The following is a 20,833-nucleotide window of genomic DNA, read 5'->3' on the forward strand; positions in this document are numbered from 1 at the left end:
GTCCGACTCTGTGCAACCCCACAGACGGAAGCCCACCAGGCTCCCCTGTCCACGGGATTCTCCAGGCAAGAACACTGGAGTGGGCTGCCATTTCCCTCTCCGGTACCATTGCTATTTATCAAGAAATAGGATCTGGCATGTGCTTTTGCGATTTAAATTCTACTTTTAGCTTTGAAAGTACCATTGCTGTTTATCAAGAAATAGGATCTGGCGTGTGATTTTACGAGTTAAATTCTACTTTTAGCTCTGAGGTCACGTATACAGATAAGAAAACGTGTGTTTAGGAAGTCAGGTTTTTGTCCCACGCAATGTCTGCTACAGCGAGCGCGATGAAGCGGCCAGAAAAGCATACACACGCACAAGGTGAGAGGAACAAGAAGGTGAGCATCCTGGCGCTGATTCTTCCACGCACAAGCGTAGTCCTGGCCGCGGACAGGGGCCTGGTGAGACCGACAGGCGCCCTGCAGCAGCAGGGGACAAGGGCGGCCGAGAGTCCGCCCGGAGCAGGAGCGGGATGCGGTCAGGGCAGCCGAGGTCATTGGTCCTGGCCGTCCTGGCCGAAGGTAGCCGAGCTAGAAACGTGCAGCGAGAGGGAGAGTAGGAGAACCCGGGCCCAGAGACGGTCCCGGGAGCGCCCCCGCTGGGAGGGGCGGGGCGAGGCGCGCGCGGGCGGCGGGGGCCAGGGCCGCGGGTCTGGGCTCGGGGGCGCGCACGTCGCGGGTCTGTGCTGAGGGGGAAGGCAGCACGTGTCTGACCTCGGGCACGCGCGCGCGCACGCCGCGGTTCTGGGCTCGGGCGCGCGCACGCCGCGGGTCTGTGCTGGGGGCAGCACGTGTCTGGCCTCGGGCACGCGCGCATTCGCCGAGTCTGGGGTCGGGCACGCGCGCTCGCCGCGGGTCTGGGCTCGGGCTCGCGCACGCCGCGGGTCTGTGCTGAGGGGGCGGGCAACACGTGTCTGCCTCGGGCACGCGCGCTCGCCGCGGGTCTGGGCTCGGGGGCGCGCGGCGCGGGCCCGCCGAGCTGTGGGACGAGGCCGCGGCGGGACGCGAACGCCGCAGGGGGACCGGGGCGGCGGCGGCTGAGGCGTGGAGACGGGAGGCGGGTCCTCGCTCGCTCGGCTCACGGCTTGGGCGCTGCGGGCTGAGGAGACCAGGCGGCCGAGGCGGCGAAGGCGGGGCGCGCGGCAATCCCCCCGCTCACCTGACGGCCGGCGGGCCCGCGGCCCTCAGCATGCGCGTGAGGCGAGGGCTCCCCTCCCGCCCGTGGGCTGAGGCGGCGCCGGCGGCAGGCGGCATGCGGCGGCCGGGCGCGGCGTAGAGGACGCGGCAGGCGGCGAGTGCGGGCCGCCGGGGGCGGGCTCGCTTCGCCCCGCCGCCGCCGCCCGCCTCCGGGCGCCTGAGCGCAGCGGCGCGGCGGGCTGCGCGCCCCGCCATGGCGGCCAGGAGCGCCCCGAGCTGCCACCTGCGGCTCGAGTGGGTGTACGGCTACCGGGGCCACCAGTGCCGCAACAACCTCTACTACACGGCGGCCAAGGAGATCGTGTACTTCGTGGCGGGCGTCGGCGTGGTGTACAGCCCGCGCGAGCACCGGCAGAAGTTCTACCGCGGCCACAGCGACGACATCATCAGGTACGGCCCGCGCGGGCAGGGCGCCGCGCCCGAAGGGGAGGCCCGGGGCCGTCTGCTCCCGCCCCTGCCCTCGGGGCACCGGGAAGCCGGCGCCCCTTCCCGTCTCCGTATCCCGAGTCCCCGCCTCGGGTCGCTGCGACGGCCTCAAGTCCGCGGGTCCTCCCGTCTCCCTTCCTCAGATGGGTGCAGTGTACCGAAAGCTGCTGTGGGTTTCATTTTCACCCCTTGACATCTCGCCGGAGACTGCTTATTAAACGAATTCTTAAAGCGCCGGAGGGAAGTCATTACCTAGTAGACAGCGCACAAGAGTCCCGTAAACTCGAGGCTGGTCCCGGGGAGCGCGCCCCGGGTGGCATCCTAGAGGGCACTCGGCTCTTGGCCATAACAACTCGTTGAGGTTTCACCGCCTGCTGTTAATCAGCAGATGGAAATCCCGGCAACCTTCAGGCATTTCATCGGACTTTAAAATTTGCACACCTGAAGGCAGTTTGAGGGAAACGATTGATTAAACCCATCCACACCCCATCCCACCCCCCCAATTATTTTAGGTGCTAAAGTAATTCTGATTTCCATTTCTCTTGTTTCCTTTTTGGTAAAGCACTCCTAAATAAGTTTAGTTTTTTTGTTTTTTTTTTTTTTTACTTAAATCACAGTTTTGTCTACATTTTAATTCTCCTTTGACCGTCATCTTAAAGTTGGTCCCAGTGCTTGTTTCCATTTCTTTAGTGAGCGGTCTATTTGAAATAGTATTTTCCATCAGTGTCTCAGCAGAACTTTTGTGGCAAATGAAGAGCAGCAGAGATTATTTTAGACCGTTGATTATTGTCTCAAGCACAGCATATTTGTCATCGATAAATAGAGATGTGTTTTAAAACATTTTGAGACTGTGTGTGTGTGTGTTTTTAAGAGATTCTATAATTGGGTTTGATTACTCAGTTTTATCCCCATATCTATATTGCACAGGACTTAAACTGTTCAACTAAAACCCATTTGGTAACATGGTTTGATGTTTTGTAGGCAAAACACTCTGGAACTTAAATACCATAAATAAAGATCTGTTTTGCATGTCTGCACATTTATGCTCTGTAAGAGAGAGAGGGAGGCCAAGGACAAACAAAAGGTCGGGCAAGATAGAATAAAGATAAAGAGAGCAGAAACACATTGTGGAATAGGAGATGAGGCAGTGTTTGGAGTTCAGTGTGTGTGTGTGCTTACTCCTGTCAGACTCTGAGACCCCATGGACTGTAGCCTGCCAGGATCCACTGTCCATGGAATTCTCCAGGCAAGAATACCCGAGTGGGTTGCCATTTCCTTCTCCAGGGGATCTTCCCCCATGCAGGGATCGAACCCCAGTCTCCTGCACTGCAGGCAGATTCTTTACCATCTTGTGTGTGATTCATCCCAAGAGTAGAATTTCCCCCAGTTCTTTGTCCTTTCCCCTGATCCTTTCCAGTTTCTTCTTTTCCATGTGTTAAGTCTCCGACGGTTCAGGGGATAGTTGAGTTTATCTGGTTGAAGCAGCCTTGACTGAAGCCCTCCTCCAGCTATTCAGTCTATTAGGCTCCTTTCAGGAGGAGGGGTGGGTAGGTGTGAAGGGTGTTGAGGTACACTTCTGTTGTTTTTACTCCTTGGTGGTTGAGAGTAATATGGTATGAAGATCTTCTGAAACTAGATACAATTTTTTTTGATGGGGTAAATGATGCTTTGTTTATTCTTCCAGCAATAATTTGAACCTGTATGTCACATGGCTTGAATTCTTAAAATTGTGTTTCAGTAAACTGCAAGGAAGAAATGCTTTTGCTTTCCTTTGGTATACATAGTTGCATAACCATACATGTAATGTCTCAAAATGTTTCAAAATGACAGATTAGTCTAATTTTTGCCTTAATTGGATACTTGCTTGTGACTTTATGCAAATGATTCACCCTCAAAATAATTTGTAACAGTAAAAAGTTTGCTTGAAAATTGCCATGGCAATTGCATCCTGAAATTGTGGCACAAATTTAATACAGTACTAAGACTATAACTTATCAATCAAAGAGTTCTGGAAATTTTGTTTCAAGCAGTAATGGTAGAAATCATTCTTGTTTGTGAAAGTTCAACGTTTTCAAATTGTTTCAATTCAGTGTTTGAAATACAGGTATAGTTACTACTGTAATTTTTCAATCATGTCACAGCAGAAAATGAAATTTTATAAATGGTACCATGGTGGAAAACAGTGTTGCTGTCATGTTAGTCTTATTAGTAAAATGTCATTGCTGTATTTATCTTCTGTCTTGTTTTCATATTTGCTTGAGACTTAGGTAAACTTATCAGACATAACTGAGTCCGAATGCCGGACTGAGCCAGAGTGAGTCAGTCATTGTCTTTAGGTTGAAAACCTGAGTGCTGCACTGGTTGGAAAGACGAAAGTGATGGTCATTTGTTTCCAGTTTGTCATCTCACTGCACCTAGCACTGCCAGCGGTGGTGCCACATGACCGTCATTCTGCCTGTGTTACATGTAGTTATCTTACCTCTTTTTACTAGATATGTATGTATATAGCGTTCTGTCCTTTAGTTATCTTTATTTCAGTATGACTGATTTATGTAGAAATTTGTTTCAATGTCAGAATTTTAGTCACTTTTTTTCTTAATTTGCTTTTTTTTCTGTGTCCCAAGTTATACTGATAAAATTCTCTAGTTATTCAATGTTTGTTCCAGGTTTCAGAGTAAGGTATAGACTGCTGGCAGTTTTAATATAAAATGCACATCTGTAGCGTGGTCTATGTTTTGAAACTTTTGCCAGCTGCCTTCCCAAAGGACACAATAGCTTTTTAAATTAGTTTTTCTAGATACCACCCATTAACACATTTTTGACAAGTTTGTATTTGAAGTAGTGGCTGTTACTGATAGTTCTCGAAACATGGATCACCAGTGAAGACCATTAGTGGGATGGAGTTGACTTGGTGCATTTTGTTACTACTTTTTTTTCTTTAGACGAAATAAAAGACAGAGTAGCTCGTCAATTGTGGCAGGTGGTGCTCTTAAGAAAAAGTACTGATCAGGCTTCACCATAGTCTAGTAAAAGTGGTTCCTAACGACTCTGTACTTAGAGTATGAAAATTGCACTTATTCAACACAAGTCAGAATTGTGGTTGGAAAAGTGTTTTGGAGTGTGTGATGTTGCCATGGTGGATCAGTGGTTTTGTGTTTATGGGTTGAGGGTAGCAATTTTCTGACGGGAATTACCACGAGCCTACTTGTTGCCTACTTAATGTTTCCAGATATATGGTCAGTATTTCCCAAACCTGACTGACCATCAGAGTCATTTAAGGAGCTTTCTGCCATTTTTTTAGCCTTTTCATGAGATGTACTAAGCTAGAATCCTCTAGAGCTGGATCCCAGAAATTTGTTTTTCACACAGTGCCCCCAGATGATTCTGTTTAGGAAACACATTGCCAATCTGTATCCCAAAACATGAATGTGTAGAATTATTAAATAAGCAGTTTGAGAAATGGGTAGAACTCCTTCCTTCAAGAATCAAAACTTGATTCCAGAATTTTCTTAAGCATTGTGTAATATCCGGAAGTTGTACTTCAGAAATTATTAAGCAACATGCAGATTTAGTAAAATGTCCTCATGTTTAAGTAACTAGAATTAGTGGTCTTACCTTTCACAGACTATATAATAATTTTTTTTCTGTAAGATTTCACTTTGTGTGTTTGGATATCAAAATATTTATGGTTGTTTTTCAAATGCTGCATAGTTTAAGAGGTAAAATTAACATGTTTTCAGGCAAAGGTTGGAATTATATAGAATAATAGTTCAAACTATCATAAATGTATCTTAAGTGTATATTATTAGGGTAAAAGAGAAATTTTAGATTTGTATTATAATTGTTTCTCTTTTTATTTTATGATGTCTAATATACAGATAACTAATAAAATTTATTTTGGGTATAAATTAAGGAAAACATATGTTAAATAAATTCTTAGAAACTGTTAAGAATAGTTCCTTAGAAACTATCAACTTACTGTTCCTTCAAGGCTTTTCACTCATCCAAGAAATATTTATTGAACTCCTTTGAGCAAGGGTCTCAGCCTTAAGGTATTGGGTGTTAAACCCTGTCAGTCAAGTGTAAGAACCCTGTATGTACCAGGGGTACCATTAGTGTACCTGGGGTATGGTATATGCAGGCATATAACAGTTCCAGGGATGTGTCCCCGTGAGTGGGACACCTCAGCAGGCTGGGTCTTTAAGGACAGCAGAGAGGCAGAGTCATCAGGGGAGGTGAGTGAAGGTATGGCACTCTGAAGAGAGACGACGTCATGTGCAGTGGCTTCAGGTTAAGAGATCATAACTGAAAAAGTCATCTGTGCGCTCTGGCTTCAGCTCTTTCTCCCACTCAGTCTTGGAGCTATTTCATTTCACCATTGCAACTCTTGTCAAGGTCACCAGTGACCTCCACAGTGCTCTATCCAGTGGTCAGTCCTCTGTTCTCATCTTTTTTGATTTATCATCATCATTTGCCACCGTTGGTTACACCCACGTTCTTAAGGCACTTTCTTAAGTGGCGTCTGGGACACATATTAGTGTAAAAATAGGTATTTCTTGCTTTATTGAGTCTTTCAGCGGATATTTATTGAGCACCTATTTGTGTTTGCCAGTGGCTGTTTTTAGCACTAGAATTATAGCAGTGAACCAAACAGGTGAAATTCCCAACCTTCATTGACACTTTTTGTACTGGGGGGAGATAATAAGCAAGGTAAATTTCACATTTATGTACATATATTGACTTATGTATTTGGTATGTATGTATATATTCTTTTGTATGTGTAGTGGTGTGTCTGTCTGTATGTATGTAGTATGTAAGGGCTAGGGGAAAAAGCAGGAACGTGAGACACAGACTATCAGAAAGAGTTTAGATGGGAGTTTGGGTCAGGGAGCCAGGAAGGCCTCCTTACAGTATAAATGTGATGCTTGAGTGGAGCCGTGCAGGTGAGGGACTGTGCCGGGTGGCTGTCTGCAGGGAATGACGTTGCAGGCAAAGGGACGTCATGTTCAAAGGCCTGAAGTGGAATGCCTCGTGTGTTTGAGTGGGAGTAGGAAAGTTAGAGTGGCTGGAGTGCAGTGAATTCCCATAAAAGCAGCACAGAGATGGGGTCTGATGAAGAATGGTGGTGGGACAGATTGTTTAGGACTTTGTGGGCTATTGAGAAGATTTTTTTGCTTCCCATCTGAGGGAGATTAGAAGTCATTGGAACAATTTAATCAAATTAGTGACCTAATTCGGAGAAGGCAATGGCAAGCCACTCCAGTACTATTGCCTGGAAAATCCCATGGATGGAGGAGCCTGGTAGGCTGCAGTCCGGGGGGTCGCTAAGGGTCGGACTCGACTGAGCGACTTCACTTTCACACATTGGAGAAAGAAATGGCAGCCCACTCCAGTGTTTTTGCCTGGAGAATCCCAGGGACGGGGGAGCCTGGTGGGCTTCCGTCTATGGGGTCACACAGAGTCGGACACGACTGAAGTGACTTAGCAGCAGCAGTAGTGACCTAATTTGAGTTAATGGTTTGACACAGTCACTCTGGATCCTGTATTGATGACAGACAGAGGGAGAGGTGAAAGATGGAAGTAGACAGACCACCTGCTGCTGCTGCTGAGTCACTTCAGTCGTGTCCAACTCTGTGTGACCCCAGAGACGGCAGCCCACTAGGCTGTCCCTGGGATTCTCCAGGCAAGAACATTGGAGTGGGTTGCCATTTCCTTCTCCAACGCATGAAAGTGAAAAGTGAAAGTGAAGTCGCTCAGACGTGTCCGACTCTTCGTGACCCCTTGGACTGCAGCCCACCAGGCTCCTCCACCCGTGGGATTTTCCAGGCAAGAGTACTGGAGTGGGGTGCCATCGCCTTCTCCGACAGACCACTTAGGAGACTTAGAAGAGATGTTGGTGGCTTGGGCCAAGGCGGTAACGACAGGAGCAGTGAGAAACCACTCAATATACTTTGAAGACTGAGGCAGCGTGATTTACTGGTGGACCAGGTGTAAATTGTGACAGAAAAGAAAGGTCAGTGTTGATCATAATTTGGGATCAGAACACCTGAAAGAATGGAGTTGCCTGTTAGTGAATTAGCAAAGGCTGTGGGGAGGGCAGATTTTCTGCTTTGGGAGAAAGGGATGATCATGAGCTGTTTTAGATACTGATAGACAACCAACCAAGTGGGCTTGTACATTAGGCCAACTGAACATATATGTCTATAATCCAGGGAAGCAGTCTGCGCTGGGATAAATTTGAGTGTTATCAGCATGCAGGTATTATTTAAAGCCATAACCCTGGATGAGATCACCGAGGGAGTGAATATAAAGAATCTGAACAATGAATTCCTGTGGCCCTCTGACATTTAAATATTCAGAAGATGAAAAAGAACTGACAAAACAGTGGCCAGAGAGACAGGAGAAAAAACAAGAGAGTGTAGGGTCATGGAAATCAAGTTAAAAATAATGTTTCAGGGAGAAGGAAGTGACCAGCTGTATCAAGTCAGATGAGTAGTACTTCACCTTAGTGGAGATGTTAGCTGTTCTGCAGTAATCACATTGTGATCATGACTGTCAAGGAGACCGTGTACGGATGTTTATGTGATCAGGGGAACAGAAAGAAGTCATCAAAATGAGTCATGTCATCACAGGTGTACAGAACTGTCCTCCTTCAAGGTCTGCTCCAGCAGCTTCTAGTTTGGTTGATTATTTTTAAAATGGCACATGGCTGGTAGCTCTAGATACTTGCTGTTCAAAGATGTAGTCCTTAGACCATTAGTTTCAGCATTACCTCGGAGCGCATTAGAAAAGCAGATCTCAAACCGCACCCCAGGCCTGCTGAATTAGACTCTGAATTGTAACAGCATTCTCACGTAGTGTTATGGGTTTGAAATATTAAAATTGTGGGTTTTGATATTAAAGTTTGAAAAGCACACTCTAGACCAGTGGTTTTCAGTGCTGTCCTTTAACCAACACATTAGCATTACCTGGAAGCCTGTTAGAAATGCAGATTGTCAAACTTCATCCCAGACCTAATCAGAAACTGAATAGATGTGGGGCCCAACAACCCACTTTAATTACCTCCATGTGATATTGATGTATTCTGAAGTTTGAAAAACATTGCTCTAGATTCTTGATTTTCAATCCTGGCTGCATACTAGAATCACTTGGAGAGTTAAAGCAAAGTAAAACCACCAGTGCTTGAGTCTCATCCCTAGAAATTCCAATTTATTTAGGATGGGTCTCAGGTATAATTTCTATGTTGCTGTTTGCGTCTGTCTGTAAGCTTCCTAGATGATTCCAGTAAGCAGCCAGGGTTGAAAACCACTGCTCTAGATATAGAAGTAATCCATGGTGGTGGGCTGGGAAGTCAAACTCAAAAAACTCCAGGCCCACCCAAATTTATTCATTTACTATTATACAAGATCCCTTGGATGAGGAAATGGCAGCCCATTCCAGTATTCTTGTCTGGGAAATCCCATGGACAGAGGAGCCAGCCCAAGAAGTTGCAAAGTGTTGGACACGACTTAGCAACTAAACAATAACAACAAATTATATCACAGTATTGATCATTTGCCAAGTATTAAGACCCCTTTAAAAAGTCTGGGCCTATTGCAAAAGGCATATTTGGAGATTTTTTTTTTTCATCAAGGAAAGCAGTGATTAGTAGGGTTTTCCATTAATGGATCTGCCCAGTGTCATCAGTGGCTGAAAACATGAAAAGACAGATATCTTCCATTGTCAGTCCATAAAAATGCTAACAAACTGGGGACCCGGAAGGTTCACTTAATGGGCAAAATTATGTGCACCCTGGATAGTACCAAGTGAGGTGTAACCCAGTAGTTGATTTCAACAGACTGACGGGTCAGTTGCAGTAGGTTTGGCTCATTGATTTGGACCATGAAAAGCCCAAGATTGTAAATAAATTTCCAATTTGGAGCCAGAGTCTGCAGTCAGAAATAGACCGAATATCCAATATGCTAGTATTGAAAAGGCATATAAATGATCTCACCCTCACCCTGTGAAATTCTGAAGTGGACATATTCATAAGGACGGTTGCTGCAGCACCCTAGATTCACTCTGGGAGAGGGCAGAGTAGCTAGGATACTGTGTTTTGTAACGCTTGAGACCACATATTGCCACAAACCAAGATGAAGCAGCCACTAACAGCTGACTGGCTTCTCTTCAAGCCACGTGTCCTCCTTTGTGAAAGGTCAGTGTTCTCTGACAGCAAAGGGCTGGACGGGGCTATACTGAGCCATTGTAAACAGTCTGCCTTGCTGCAGTGGTATCTCTTCTACTTATAAGGTGGCACGAGGTTTTACCATATTGGCCAAAGACTGCAAGAACTTATGTGAAAGCCTTAATAGCTCCCAGATTTCCTGTCTGCGGTATCATCCTCTGTTGGCTAATGTAATTTAAAAATGGACTGGATTGTTAAAAGATCAAGTGAAATATAGTGCCCATCTTAAAATAATGGTATGGTTATATCCATCTAAATTAGTAAGCTTGACAGAAAAATACTAAAAAGTTCTTGGAATGAGAGGAGAGGCAATGGGACCGAAGCTAGACATTACATCTTGGATCTAGCTGTTCTTGAGGCCACTGCTGCTGTGAAGTCACTTCAGTCGTGTCCGACTCTGTGCGACCCCATAGACGGAAGCCCACCAGGCTCCCCCGTCCCTGGGATTCTCCAGGCAAGAACACTGGAGTGGGTTGCCATTTCCTTCTCCATTGTGTGAAAGTGAAAAGTGAAAGTGAAGTCGCTCAGTCGTGTCTGACCCTTAGCGACCCCACAGACTGCAGCCTACCAGGCTGCTCCATCCATGGGATTTTCCAGGCGAGAGTACTGGAGTGGCTTGCCATTGCCTTCTCCGTCTTGAGGCCACAGATGGGCTCAATTCATCATAACACCACTAAATTCTATATATTTTTTCTTTTGGGATGTGTGGCTCATAAAGCTGGGTTGGCAAATAAGTAGTTGTGATTGTAGGAGGTGTTAACTCAGATTTCACTCTAAAAGTATCTTGTTCTTCACAATCAAGGAGAGATAACTGAGTTTACTTTAAATACTGAGCTTGGGGAGCATACTGATAAAGCAAAGAGGTTGGATGTGAGGTGGGAATTCTGGATTATATCATTGCCAAATTATGGATGGTATTCAGCCTCTTATTGGCACCCAAGAAAGGAAGAGGTCATGGTCATGGATCCTGGAAACATGGAATGTATGGCAGAATAGGAGCACCTAATTGAACTTAAAGGCCCAGAAATAAATTTTTGGTATGAGAAGTGTACATAGCCTGTTCCCCCAATCAGTTAGAAGAGCTGAGATGCACAGTTGCCATAGATCCTCTTGTTGAGGAAATCCTGCTACTCTCTGTTCCTGGGAATCATGTACCTATTTTACCTTCCAACCAAAGAGGACATTAATCTCTCTTATTTTTTCATTACTATGAAAGGACTTTCTTTCCTGGTCGGGAATACAGTACTAGACACTACTTCTTTGCTGTGAATGAATTACATATTCATTTCAGTTTATGGCATGTAATGACAATTGCCACAAGAAGTTACACCTAAGAATTTTGCAATTTTTACTTTTGTTAGGTTGGTGCAAAAGTAACTGCAGTTTTGCATTATTGAAATTTGCCACTTGTTACTGGAATATGTTCTTAAATGCAGTTGTGTTATACGTCATTTTAATGTGAATTTCTCACTTAAATTTTTTTTGCTACTGACTTATTCCAAAGAATAGCAAGAAGAGATAAGAAAGCCTTCCTCAGCGATCAATGCAAAGAAAGAGAGGAAAACAACAGAATAGGAAAAACAAGAGATCCCTTCAAGAAAATTAGAGATACCAAGGGAACATTTCATGCAAAGATGGGCTCGATAAAGGACAGAAATGGTATGGACCTAACAGAAGCAGAACATATGAAGAAGAGGTGGCAAGAATACACAGAAGAACTGTACAAAAAAGATCTTCACGACCAAGATAATCACGATGGTGTGATCACTGACCTAGAGCCAGACATCTTGGAATGTGAAGTCAAGTGGGTCTTAGAAAGCATCACTACAAACAAAGCTAGTGGAGGTGATGGAATTCCAGTTCAGTTCAGTCGCTCAGTCGTGTCCGACTCTCCGGGACCCCATGAATCGCAGCATGCCAGGCCTCCCTGTCCATCACCAATTCCCGGAGTTCACTCAAACTCATGTCCACAGAGTCGGTGATGCCATCCAGCCATCTCATTCTCCGTCGTCCCCTTCTCCTCCCGCCCCCAACCTTTCCCAGCATCAGAGTCTTTTCCAGTGAGTCAACTCGTCGCATGAGGTGGCCAAAGTATTGCAATTTCAGCTTCAGCATCAGTCCTTCCAATGAACACCCAGGATCAATCTCCCTTAATATGGACTGGTTGGATCTCCTTGCGGTACAAGGGACTCTCAAGAGTCTTCTCCAACACCACAGTTCAAAAGCATCAATTCTTCGGTGCTCAGCTTTCTTCACAGTCCAACTCTCACATCCATACATGACCACGGGAAAAACCATAGCCTTGACTAGACAGATCTTTGTTGGCAAAGTAATGTCTCTGCTCTATAATATACTATCTAGGTTGGTCATAACTTTCCTTCCAAGGAGTAAGCGTCTTTTAATTTCATGGCTACAATCAGCATCTGCAGTGATTTTGGAGCCCAAAAAAATAAAGTCTGACACTGTTTCCACTGTTTTTCCATCTATTTCCCATGAAGTGATGGGACCAGATGCCATGATCTTTGTTTTCTGAATGTTGAGCTTCAAGCCAACCTTTTCACTCTCCTCTTTCACTTTCATCAAGAGGCTTTTGAGTTCCTCTTCACTTTCTGCCGTAAGGGTAGTGTCATCTGCATATCTGAGGTTATTGATATTTCTCCCAGCAATTTTGATTCCAGCTTGTGCTTCTTCCAGCCCAGCATTCCTCATGTTGTACTCTGCATATAAGTTAAATAAGCAAGGTGACAATATACAGCCTTGACACACTCCTTTTCCTATTTGGAACCAGTCTGTTGTTCCATGTACAGTTCTGACTGTTGCCTCCTGACCTGCATACAGGTTTCTCAAGAGGCAGGTCAGGTGGTCTGGTATTCCCATCTCTTTCAGAATTTTCCACAGTTTATTGTGATCCACACAGTCAAAGGGTTTGGCATAGTCAATGAAGCAGAAATAGGTGTTTTTCTGGAACTCTCTTGCCTTCTCCATGATCCAGCAGATGTTGGCAATTTGATCTCTGGTACCTCTGCCTTTTCTAAAACCTGCTTGAACATCTGGGAGTTCACGGTTCACATATTGCTGAAGCCTGGCTTGGAGAATTTTGAGCATTACTTTACTAGCGTGTGAGATGAGTGCAATTGTGCGGTAGTTTGAGCATTCTTTGGCATTCCCTTTCTTTGGGATTGGAATGAAGACTGACCTTTTCCAGTCCTGTGGCCACTGCTGAGTTTTCCAAATTTGCTGGCATATTGAGTGCAGCACTTTCACAGCATCATCTTTCAAGATTTGAAATATCTCAACTGGAATTCCATCACCTCCACTAGCTTTGTTCTTAGTGATGCTTTGTAAGGCCCACTTGGCTTCACATTCCAAGATGTCTGGCTCTAGGTCAGTGATCACGTTATCATGATTATCTTGGTCGTGAGAAGCGCCGGCCCCGGCTGCGCCGATGCGAGAGACGCCGGCCCTGGCGCGACCGACCAGGCAAAGAGGCGCCGCCAAGAGGAGCTACCCGATGCCGGAGGGCAGGGCCACCAGCCGAGACGAGCTGCCCCATGTCCAATAGGCGGTGGCTGCGCGGGTGCAGGAGGAGCTACTCCACGTTCAAGGTCAGGAGGAGTGGCCTTGAGGAGATACCCCTTGTCCAAGGTAAGGTACGGCGGCTGCACTTTGCTGGAGCGGCTGTGAAGAGACTTTCCACGACCAAGGTAAGAGAAACCCAAATAAGACGGTGGGTATTGCGAGGGGGCATCAGAGGGCAGACACACTGAAATCATAATCACAGGAAACTAGTCGATCTGATCACATGGACCACAGCCGAACGTGGTCCACTGGAGAAGGGAATGGCAAACCACTTCAGTATGCCTTGAGAACCCCATGAACAGTATCAAAGGGCAAAATGATAGGATATTGAATGAGGAATTCCACAGGTCGGTAGGTGCCCAGTATGCTACTGGAGATCAGTGGAGAAATAACTCTAGAAGGAATGAAGGGATGGAGCAAAAGAAAAACCAATACCCAGTTGTGGATATGACCGATGATAGAAGCAAGGTCCGGTGCTGTAAAGAGCAATATTGCATAGGAACCTGGAATGTTAGGTCCATGAATCAAGGCAAATTGGAAGTGGTCCAACAGGAGATGGCAAGAGTGAACATAGACATTCTAGGAATCAGCGAACTAAAATGGACTGGAATGGGTGACTTTAACTCAGATGACCATTATATCTACTACTGTGGGTAGGAATCCCTTAGAAGAAATGGAGTAGCCATCATGGTCAACAAAAGAGTCCGAAATGCAGTACTTGGATGCAATCTTAAAAACGACAGAATGATTTCTGTTCGTTTCCAAGGCAAACCATTCAGTATTACAGTAATCCAGGCCTATGCCCCAACCAGTAACGCTGAAGAAGCCGAAGTTGAACAGTTCTATGAAGACCTACAAGACCTTCTACAGCTAACACCCAAAAAAGATGTCCTTTTCATTATAGGGGACTGGAATGCAAAAGTAGGAATTCAAGAAACACCTGGAATAAGAGGCAAATTTGGCCTTGGAGCACGGAATGAAGCAGGGCAAAGGCTAATAGAGTTTTGTCAAGAGAACGCACTGGTCATAGCAAACACCCTCTTCCAACAACACAAGAGAAGACTCTACACATGGACATCACCAGACGGTCAACACCGAAATCAGATTGATTATATTCTTTGCAGCCAAAGATGGAGAAGCTGTATACAGTTAGCAAAAACAAGACCAGGAGCTGACTGTGGCTCAGATCATGAACTTCTTATTGCCAAATTCAGACTTAAATTGAAGAAAGTAGGGAAAACCACTGGACCATTCAGATGGAATTCCAGTTGAGCTATTTCAAATCCCGAAAGATGATGCTGTGAAACTGCTGCACTCAATATGCCAGCAAATTTGGAAAACTCAGCAGTGGCCACAGGACTGGAAAAGGTCAGTCTTCATTCCAATCCCAAAGAAAGGGAATGCCAAAGAATGCTCAAACTACCACACAATTGCACTCATCTCACATGCTAGTAAAGTCATGCTCAAAATTCTCCAAACCAGGCTTCAGCAATATGTGAACCGTGAACTTCCAGATGTTCAAGCAGGTTTCAGAAAAGGCAGAGGCACCAGAGATCAAATTGCCAACATCTGCTGGATCATGGAGAAAGCAAGAGAGTTCCAGAAAAACATCTATTTCTGCTTCATTGACTATGCCAAACCCTTTGACTGTGTGGATCACAATAAACTGTGGAAAATTCTGAAAGAGATGGGAATACCAGACCACCTGACCTGCCTCTTGAGAAACCTGTATGCAGGTCAGGAAGCAACAGTTAGAACTGGCCATGGAACAACAGACTGGTTCCAAATAGGAAAAGGAGTGTGTCAAGGTTGTATATTGTCACCCTGCTTATTTAACTTATATGCAGAGTACATCATGAGGAACGCTGGACTGGAAGAATCACACCTGGAATCAAAATTGCTGGGAGAAATATCAATAACCTCAGATATGCAGATGACACCACCCTTATGGCAGAAAGTGAAGAGGAACTCAAAAGCCTCTTGATGAAAGTGAAAGAGGAGAGTGAAAAGGTTGGCTTGAAGCTCAACATTCAGAAAACAAAGATCATGGCATCTGGTCCCATCACTTCATGGGAAATAGATGGGGAAAGGGTGGCAACAGTGTTAGACTTTATTTTTGGGGGCTCCAAAATCACTGCAGATGCTAATTGCAGCCATGAAATTAAAAGACGCTTACTCCTTGGAAGGAAAGTTATGACCAACCTAGATAGTATATTATAGAGCAGAGACGTTACTTTGCCAACAAAGATCTGTCTAGTCAAGGCTATGGTTTTTCCCGTGGTCATGTATGGATGTGAGAGTTGGACTGTGAAGAAAGCTGAGCACCGAAGAACTGATGCTTTTAACTGTGGTGTTGGAGAAGACTCTTAAGAGTCCCTTATACTGCAAGGAGATCCAACCAGTCCATTCTAAAGGAGATCAGTCCTGGGTGTTCTTCGGAAGGACTGATGCTAAAGCTGAAACTCCAGTACTCTGGCCACCTCATGCGACGAGTTGACTCACTGGGAAAGACTCTGATGCTGGGAAGGATTGGGGGCAGGAGGAGAAGGGGACGACCGAGAATGAGATGGCTGGATGACATCACCGACTTGATGGACATGAGTTTGAGTGAACTCCGGGAGTTGGTGATGGACAGGGAGGCCTGGCATGCTGTGATTCACGGGGTCGCAAAAAGTCGGACACGACTGAACGACTGAACTGAACTGAACTGACTTATTACTTGCTGTTTATTTTATATGTATTTTAGACTATGGAAATGATGTTAGACAAAAAACAAATTCAGGTGATTTTCTTATTTGAGTTCCAAATGGGTTGTAAGGCAGTAGAGACAACTTGTAACATCAACAGTGCATTTGGCCCAGGAACTCCTAATGAACGTGGAGTGTTCATTAAGAAGTGGTGGTTCAAGAAGTTTTGCAAAGGAGATGAGAACCTTGAAGATGATGAGTGTAGTGTCTGGCCATCAGAAGTTGACAGTGACCAATTGAGAGCCATCATCGAAGCTGATCCTCGTACAACTACCTCAGAAGTTGCCCCAAGAACTCAACATTGACCATTCAACAGTCATTCAGCATTTGAAGCACATTGGAAAGGTGATAAAGCTTGATAAGTGGGTGCCTCATGAGTTGACCGAAAATAAAAAAATCAGCACTTTGAAGTGTCGTCTTCTCTTATTCTATGCAACAACAGTGAACTATTTCTCAATCAGATTGTGACATGCGATGAAAAGTGGATTTTATATGACAACCGGTGATAACCAGCTCACTGGTTGGACCCAGAGGAAGCTCCAAAGCATTTCCCAAAGCCAAACTCGCACCAAAAAAAGGTCACGGTCACTGTTTGGTGGCCTGTTGCCCAACTGATCCACGAAAGCTTTCTGAATCCCGGTGAAACCATAACATCTGCGAAGTATGCTCAGCACATCACTGAGATGCACTGAAAACCACAATGCCTGAAGCTGGTGTTGGTCAATAGAAGAGGCCCAGTTCTTCTCCACAACAACACCCTACCACACATCACCCAACCAGCGCTTCAAAAATTGAATGAATTGGGCTACGAAATTTTGGCTTATCCACTATATTCACCTGACCTCTTGCCAACCAACTACCACTTCTTCAAGCATCTGGACAACTTTTTGCAGGGAAAACACTTCCACCACCAGCAGGAGGCAAAAATGCTTTCCAAGAGTTTGTTGAATCCCGAAGCATGAGTTTTTACACCGTTCAGTTCAGTTCAGTTGAGTTCAGTCGCTCAGTCGTGTCCGACTCTCCGCGACCCCATGAATCACAGCACGCCAGGCCTCCCTGTCCATCACCAACTCCCGGAGTACACTCAAACTCATGTCCACAGAGTCAGTGATGCCATCCAGCCATCTCATTCTCCGTCGTCCCCTTCTCCTCCCGCCCCCAACCTTTCCCAGCATCAGAGTCTTTTCCAGTGAGTCAACTCATCGCATGAGGTGGCCAAAGTATTGGAGTTTCAGCTTTAGCATCAGTCCCTCCAATGAACACCCAGGATTGATCTCCTTTAGAATGGACTGGTTGGATCTCCTTGCAGTATAAGGGACTCTTAAGAGTCTTCTCCAACACCACAGTTCAAAAGCATCAATTCTTCGGCGATCAGCTTTCTTCACAGTCCAACTCTCACATCCATACATGACCACAGGAAAAACCATTGCCTTGACTAGACGGACCTTGGCAAAAAATATGTTGATTGTAATGGTTCCTATTTAGATTAAGATGTGTTTGAGCCTAATTGTAATGATTATAATTCTGAAACCGCAATTATGTTTGCACCAACCTAATAGTATGATATTGCTTGTGGTGTTGTTTAAATTAGCCACACGATGATGATGTAACCGTATCTAATCACCTCAATGGTCCTATCTTTACAGATACTAAGATTGATCGGGGGCAGGGCACAATTCCCAACGGGGGTTGGAAAGTGGAAGGCTATTTAAGTGTTAAAACATACGTGATAACTAATTACAGAATCCATAGACTGTTCATCATTACTTGGTTGCAGTGTGACTTTTCTAATAATAATTATTAGTTAACTAATATTTAATAATTAATGAATTGATTATCAGTTAACTAATAATTAGTTCACTCAGTCGTGTCCGACTCTTTACGACCCCATGGACTGTAACCTGCCAGGCTCCTCTATCCATTGGATTTTCCAGGCAAGAGTGCTGGAGTGGGTTGCCATTTCCTTCTCCAGGGGATCTTCTCGACCCAGGGATTGAACCTGAGTCTTCTGCACTGCAGGCAGACGCTTTACTGTCTGAGCCACCAGGGAAGCTCAGTGATCAGTTAACCCGTCAAGAGTGTAATGGCACATAAGCCTCTGTAGAGGGCGGCGCTACTAACACGGGGAAAAGTTTTACCTGTGGTCTGGGTATTAGACTGCAAGTTGACATGCTCTTACAAAGGGACTTTTGCAGCCTACAAAGAGACTATGTAGGAGTCTGAAGTTGACATAATAAAGGAGTAGGAGAGGTTTGGTAGGCACCCTCTTAGAAGGTGGTTATTTTTTAAAAATTGTTAATACCTATTTATAATACAACATTGAAATGTATGGAAAAAGAAAAATATTGACCCACAATCTTATATCTAGAGATAATACTATTTTATTTATTTTTATTTTCTAAAATTTCTGGCTGTGCTGAGTTGTCATTTCTGTCTGGGCTTTTTCTCTAGTTATGGCAAGCAGGGCTCCCCGCTAATTGCAGCGTGCAGGCTCCTCTCTGCAGTGGCTTCTCTTGCTGCAGAGCACAGGCTCTTGGGCGCGCGGGCTTCAGTAGTTGCTGCTCCTGGGCTCTAGAGCACAGTTTCAGCAGTTGTGGCGCACGGGCTTAGTTGCTCAGCAGCATGTGAGATTTTCCCAGATCAGGGATTGAACTCATGTCTCCTGCATTGGCAGGAAGATCCTTTACCACTGAGTCACCAGGTAAGACCCTACTGTTGTGTTTTAGATTATTTCCTTTGAAGTCTTTATGAGGTATGTAGCATAAGACTTTAAGACTTCACTATTTTTTAAAAATAATTTTATTTATTTGGGGACTTCCTTGGTGGCTCAGATGGTAAAGAATCTGCCTGCAATGCAGGAGACCTGAGTTCAGTCCCTGGGCTGGGAAGATCTCCCGGAGAAGGGGATGGCTATCCACTCCAGGATTCTTGCCTGGAGAATCCCATGGACAGAGGAACCTGGTGGGCTCCTCCCCAGTCCACAGGGTCACAAAGAGTTGGACACTGAGTGACTGATCAGTGACAAATGTTGTATTATCTGGTTGTACCAAGTTTATATACCTGTTTACCTATTGAAGGACTTCTCGGGTGCGTCCACGTTTTGGCTGTAATGAGTAAAGCTGTAAACATCTGTGCGCGGGTTTTGGTGGACACAAGTTTTCACTCCTTTGGATAGATACCAAGGAGTACAGTTGCTGCATTGTTTGGGAAGGTTATATTTAGTTTTGTAAGAAACTGCCAAACTCTCTTCTAAGTGACTGTTCTGTTTTTGCTCTCTCACCAGCAGTGTGTGAGAGCCCCTGTCACTCCACACCCTTGTCAGCATTTAGAGGTGTTGGTATTCCTGCTTTGGCCGTTCTGATAAGGCATGGAGTCTTAGAGTTTTGATTTGCATTTTCCTGGTGACATATGATATGGAGCATGTTTTCATATGCTTATTTTCCATCTGTGTATCTTCTTTGATGAGGAGTGTGTTAAGGTTTTTGGCCTACTTTTTAACTGGGTTTTCTTATGGCTAAGTTTTTAGTTCCTTTTCTATTTTGAATGTTGTTGTCCAGTCGCTCAGTCATTTCCAGCTCTTTGGAACCTCATGGGATGCAGCATGACTGGCCTCCCTGTCCATCACCAACTCCGGAGCTTGCTCAAACTCTTGTCCGTCTAGTCAGTGATGCCATCCAACCATCTCATCCTCTGTTGCACCCTTCTCTTCCTGCGCTCACTCTTTTGCAGGATCAGGGTCTTCTCCAGTGAGTCAACTTGTCACATCAGGTGGCCAAAGTAATGGAGCTTCAGCCTCAGTCCTTCCAATGAATATTCACGGTTGATTTCCTTTAGGATTGATTGGTTTGATATCCTTGCACTCCAAGAGACTCTCAAGAGTCTTCTCCAGCACCACAGTTCAAAAACATTGATCCTTCGGTGCTCAGCCTTCTTTATGGTCCAACTCCCACATCCATACATGACTGCTGGAAAAACCATAGCCTTGACTAGATGGACCTTTGTTGGCAAAGTAATGTCTCTGCTTTTTAATATGCTGTCTAGGTTGGTCATATCTTTTCTTCCAAGGAGCAAGCGTCTTTGAATTTCATGGCTGCAGTCACCATCCGCAGTGATTTTCAATTCAGTTCAGTCACTCAGTCATGTCTGATTCTTTGTGACCCCATGGACCACAGCACGCCGGGCTTCCCTGTCCATCACCAACTCCTGAAGCTTACTCAAACTCATGTCCATTGAGTCAGTGATGCTATCCAACCATCTCATCCTCTGTTGTCCCCTTCTCCTGCCTTCAGTCTATCCCAGCATCAGTGTCTTTTCCAATGAGTCAGTTCTTCTCATCAGTCCTTCCAGTGAATATTCAGGACTGATTTCCTTTAGGATGGACTGGTTGGATCTCCTTGCAGTCCAAGGGACTCTCAAGAGTCTTCTCCAGCACCACAGCTCAAAAGTATCAATTCTTAAGCAGTGATTTTGGAGCCCCCCAAAATAAAGTCTGTCACTGTTTCCCCATCTATTTGCTGTGAAGTGATGGGACCAGATGCCATGATCTTCATTTTTTGAATGTTGAATTTTAAGCCAGCTTTTTCACTCTCTTTAATCAAGACGCTCTTTAGTTGCTCTTC

At 45.3% G+C, this 20,833-nt stretch overlaps 1 protein-coding gene across 13 annotated transcripts in view; it reads left to right on the forward strand.

Moving 5' to 3' along the window:
• The first annotated feature begins 1,298 nt into the window (after positions 1–1,298).
• Positions 1,299–20,833, forward strand: part of EML5 (EMAP like 5) — a 154,284-nt gene continuing 134,749 nt past the window's right edge. For all 13 annotated transcript variants that reach the window (XR_008687285.2, XM_088839397.1, XM_055436542.2 and 10 more), the window contains exon 1: positions 1,299–1,628. Coding sequence is in view for 12 of the 13 variants with exons in the window: in XM_088839397.1 (XP_088695523.1) it covers positions 1,432–1,628 (197 nt within the window). In the remaining variant the exon portion in view is untranslated. The remainder of the gene's footprint in view (positions 1,629–20,833) is intronic.

This window comes from Moschus berezovskii, chromosome 9 (assembly GCF_049115385.1).
Source record: "Moschus berezovskii isolate FMDL1 chromosome 9, NW_MosBer_1.0, whole genome shotgun sequence".
NCBI classification, from domain to species: domain Eukaryota; kingdom Metazoa; phylum Chordata; class Mammalia; order Artiodactyla; family Moschidae; genus Moschus; species Moschus berezovskii.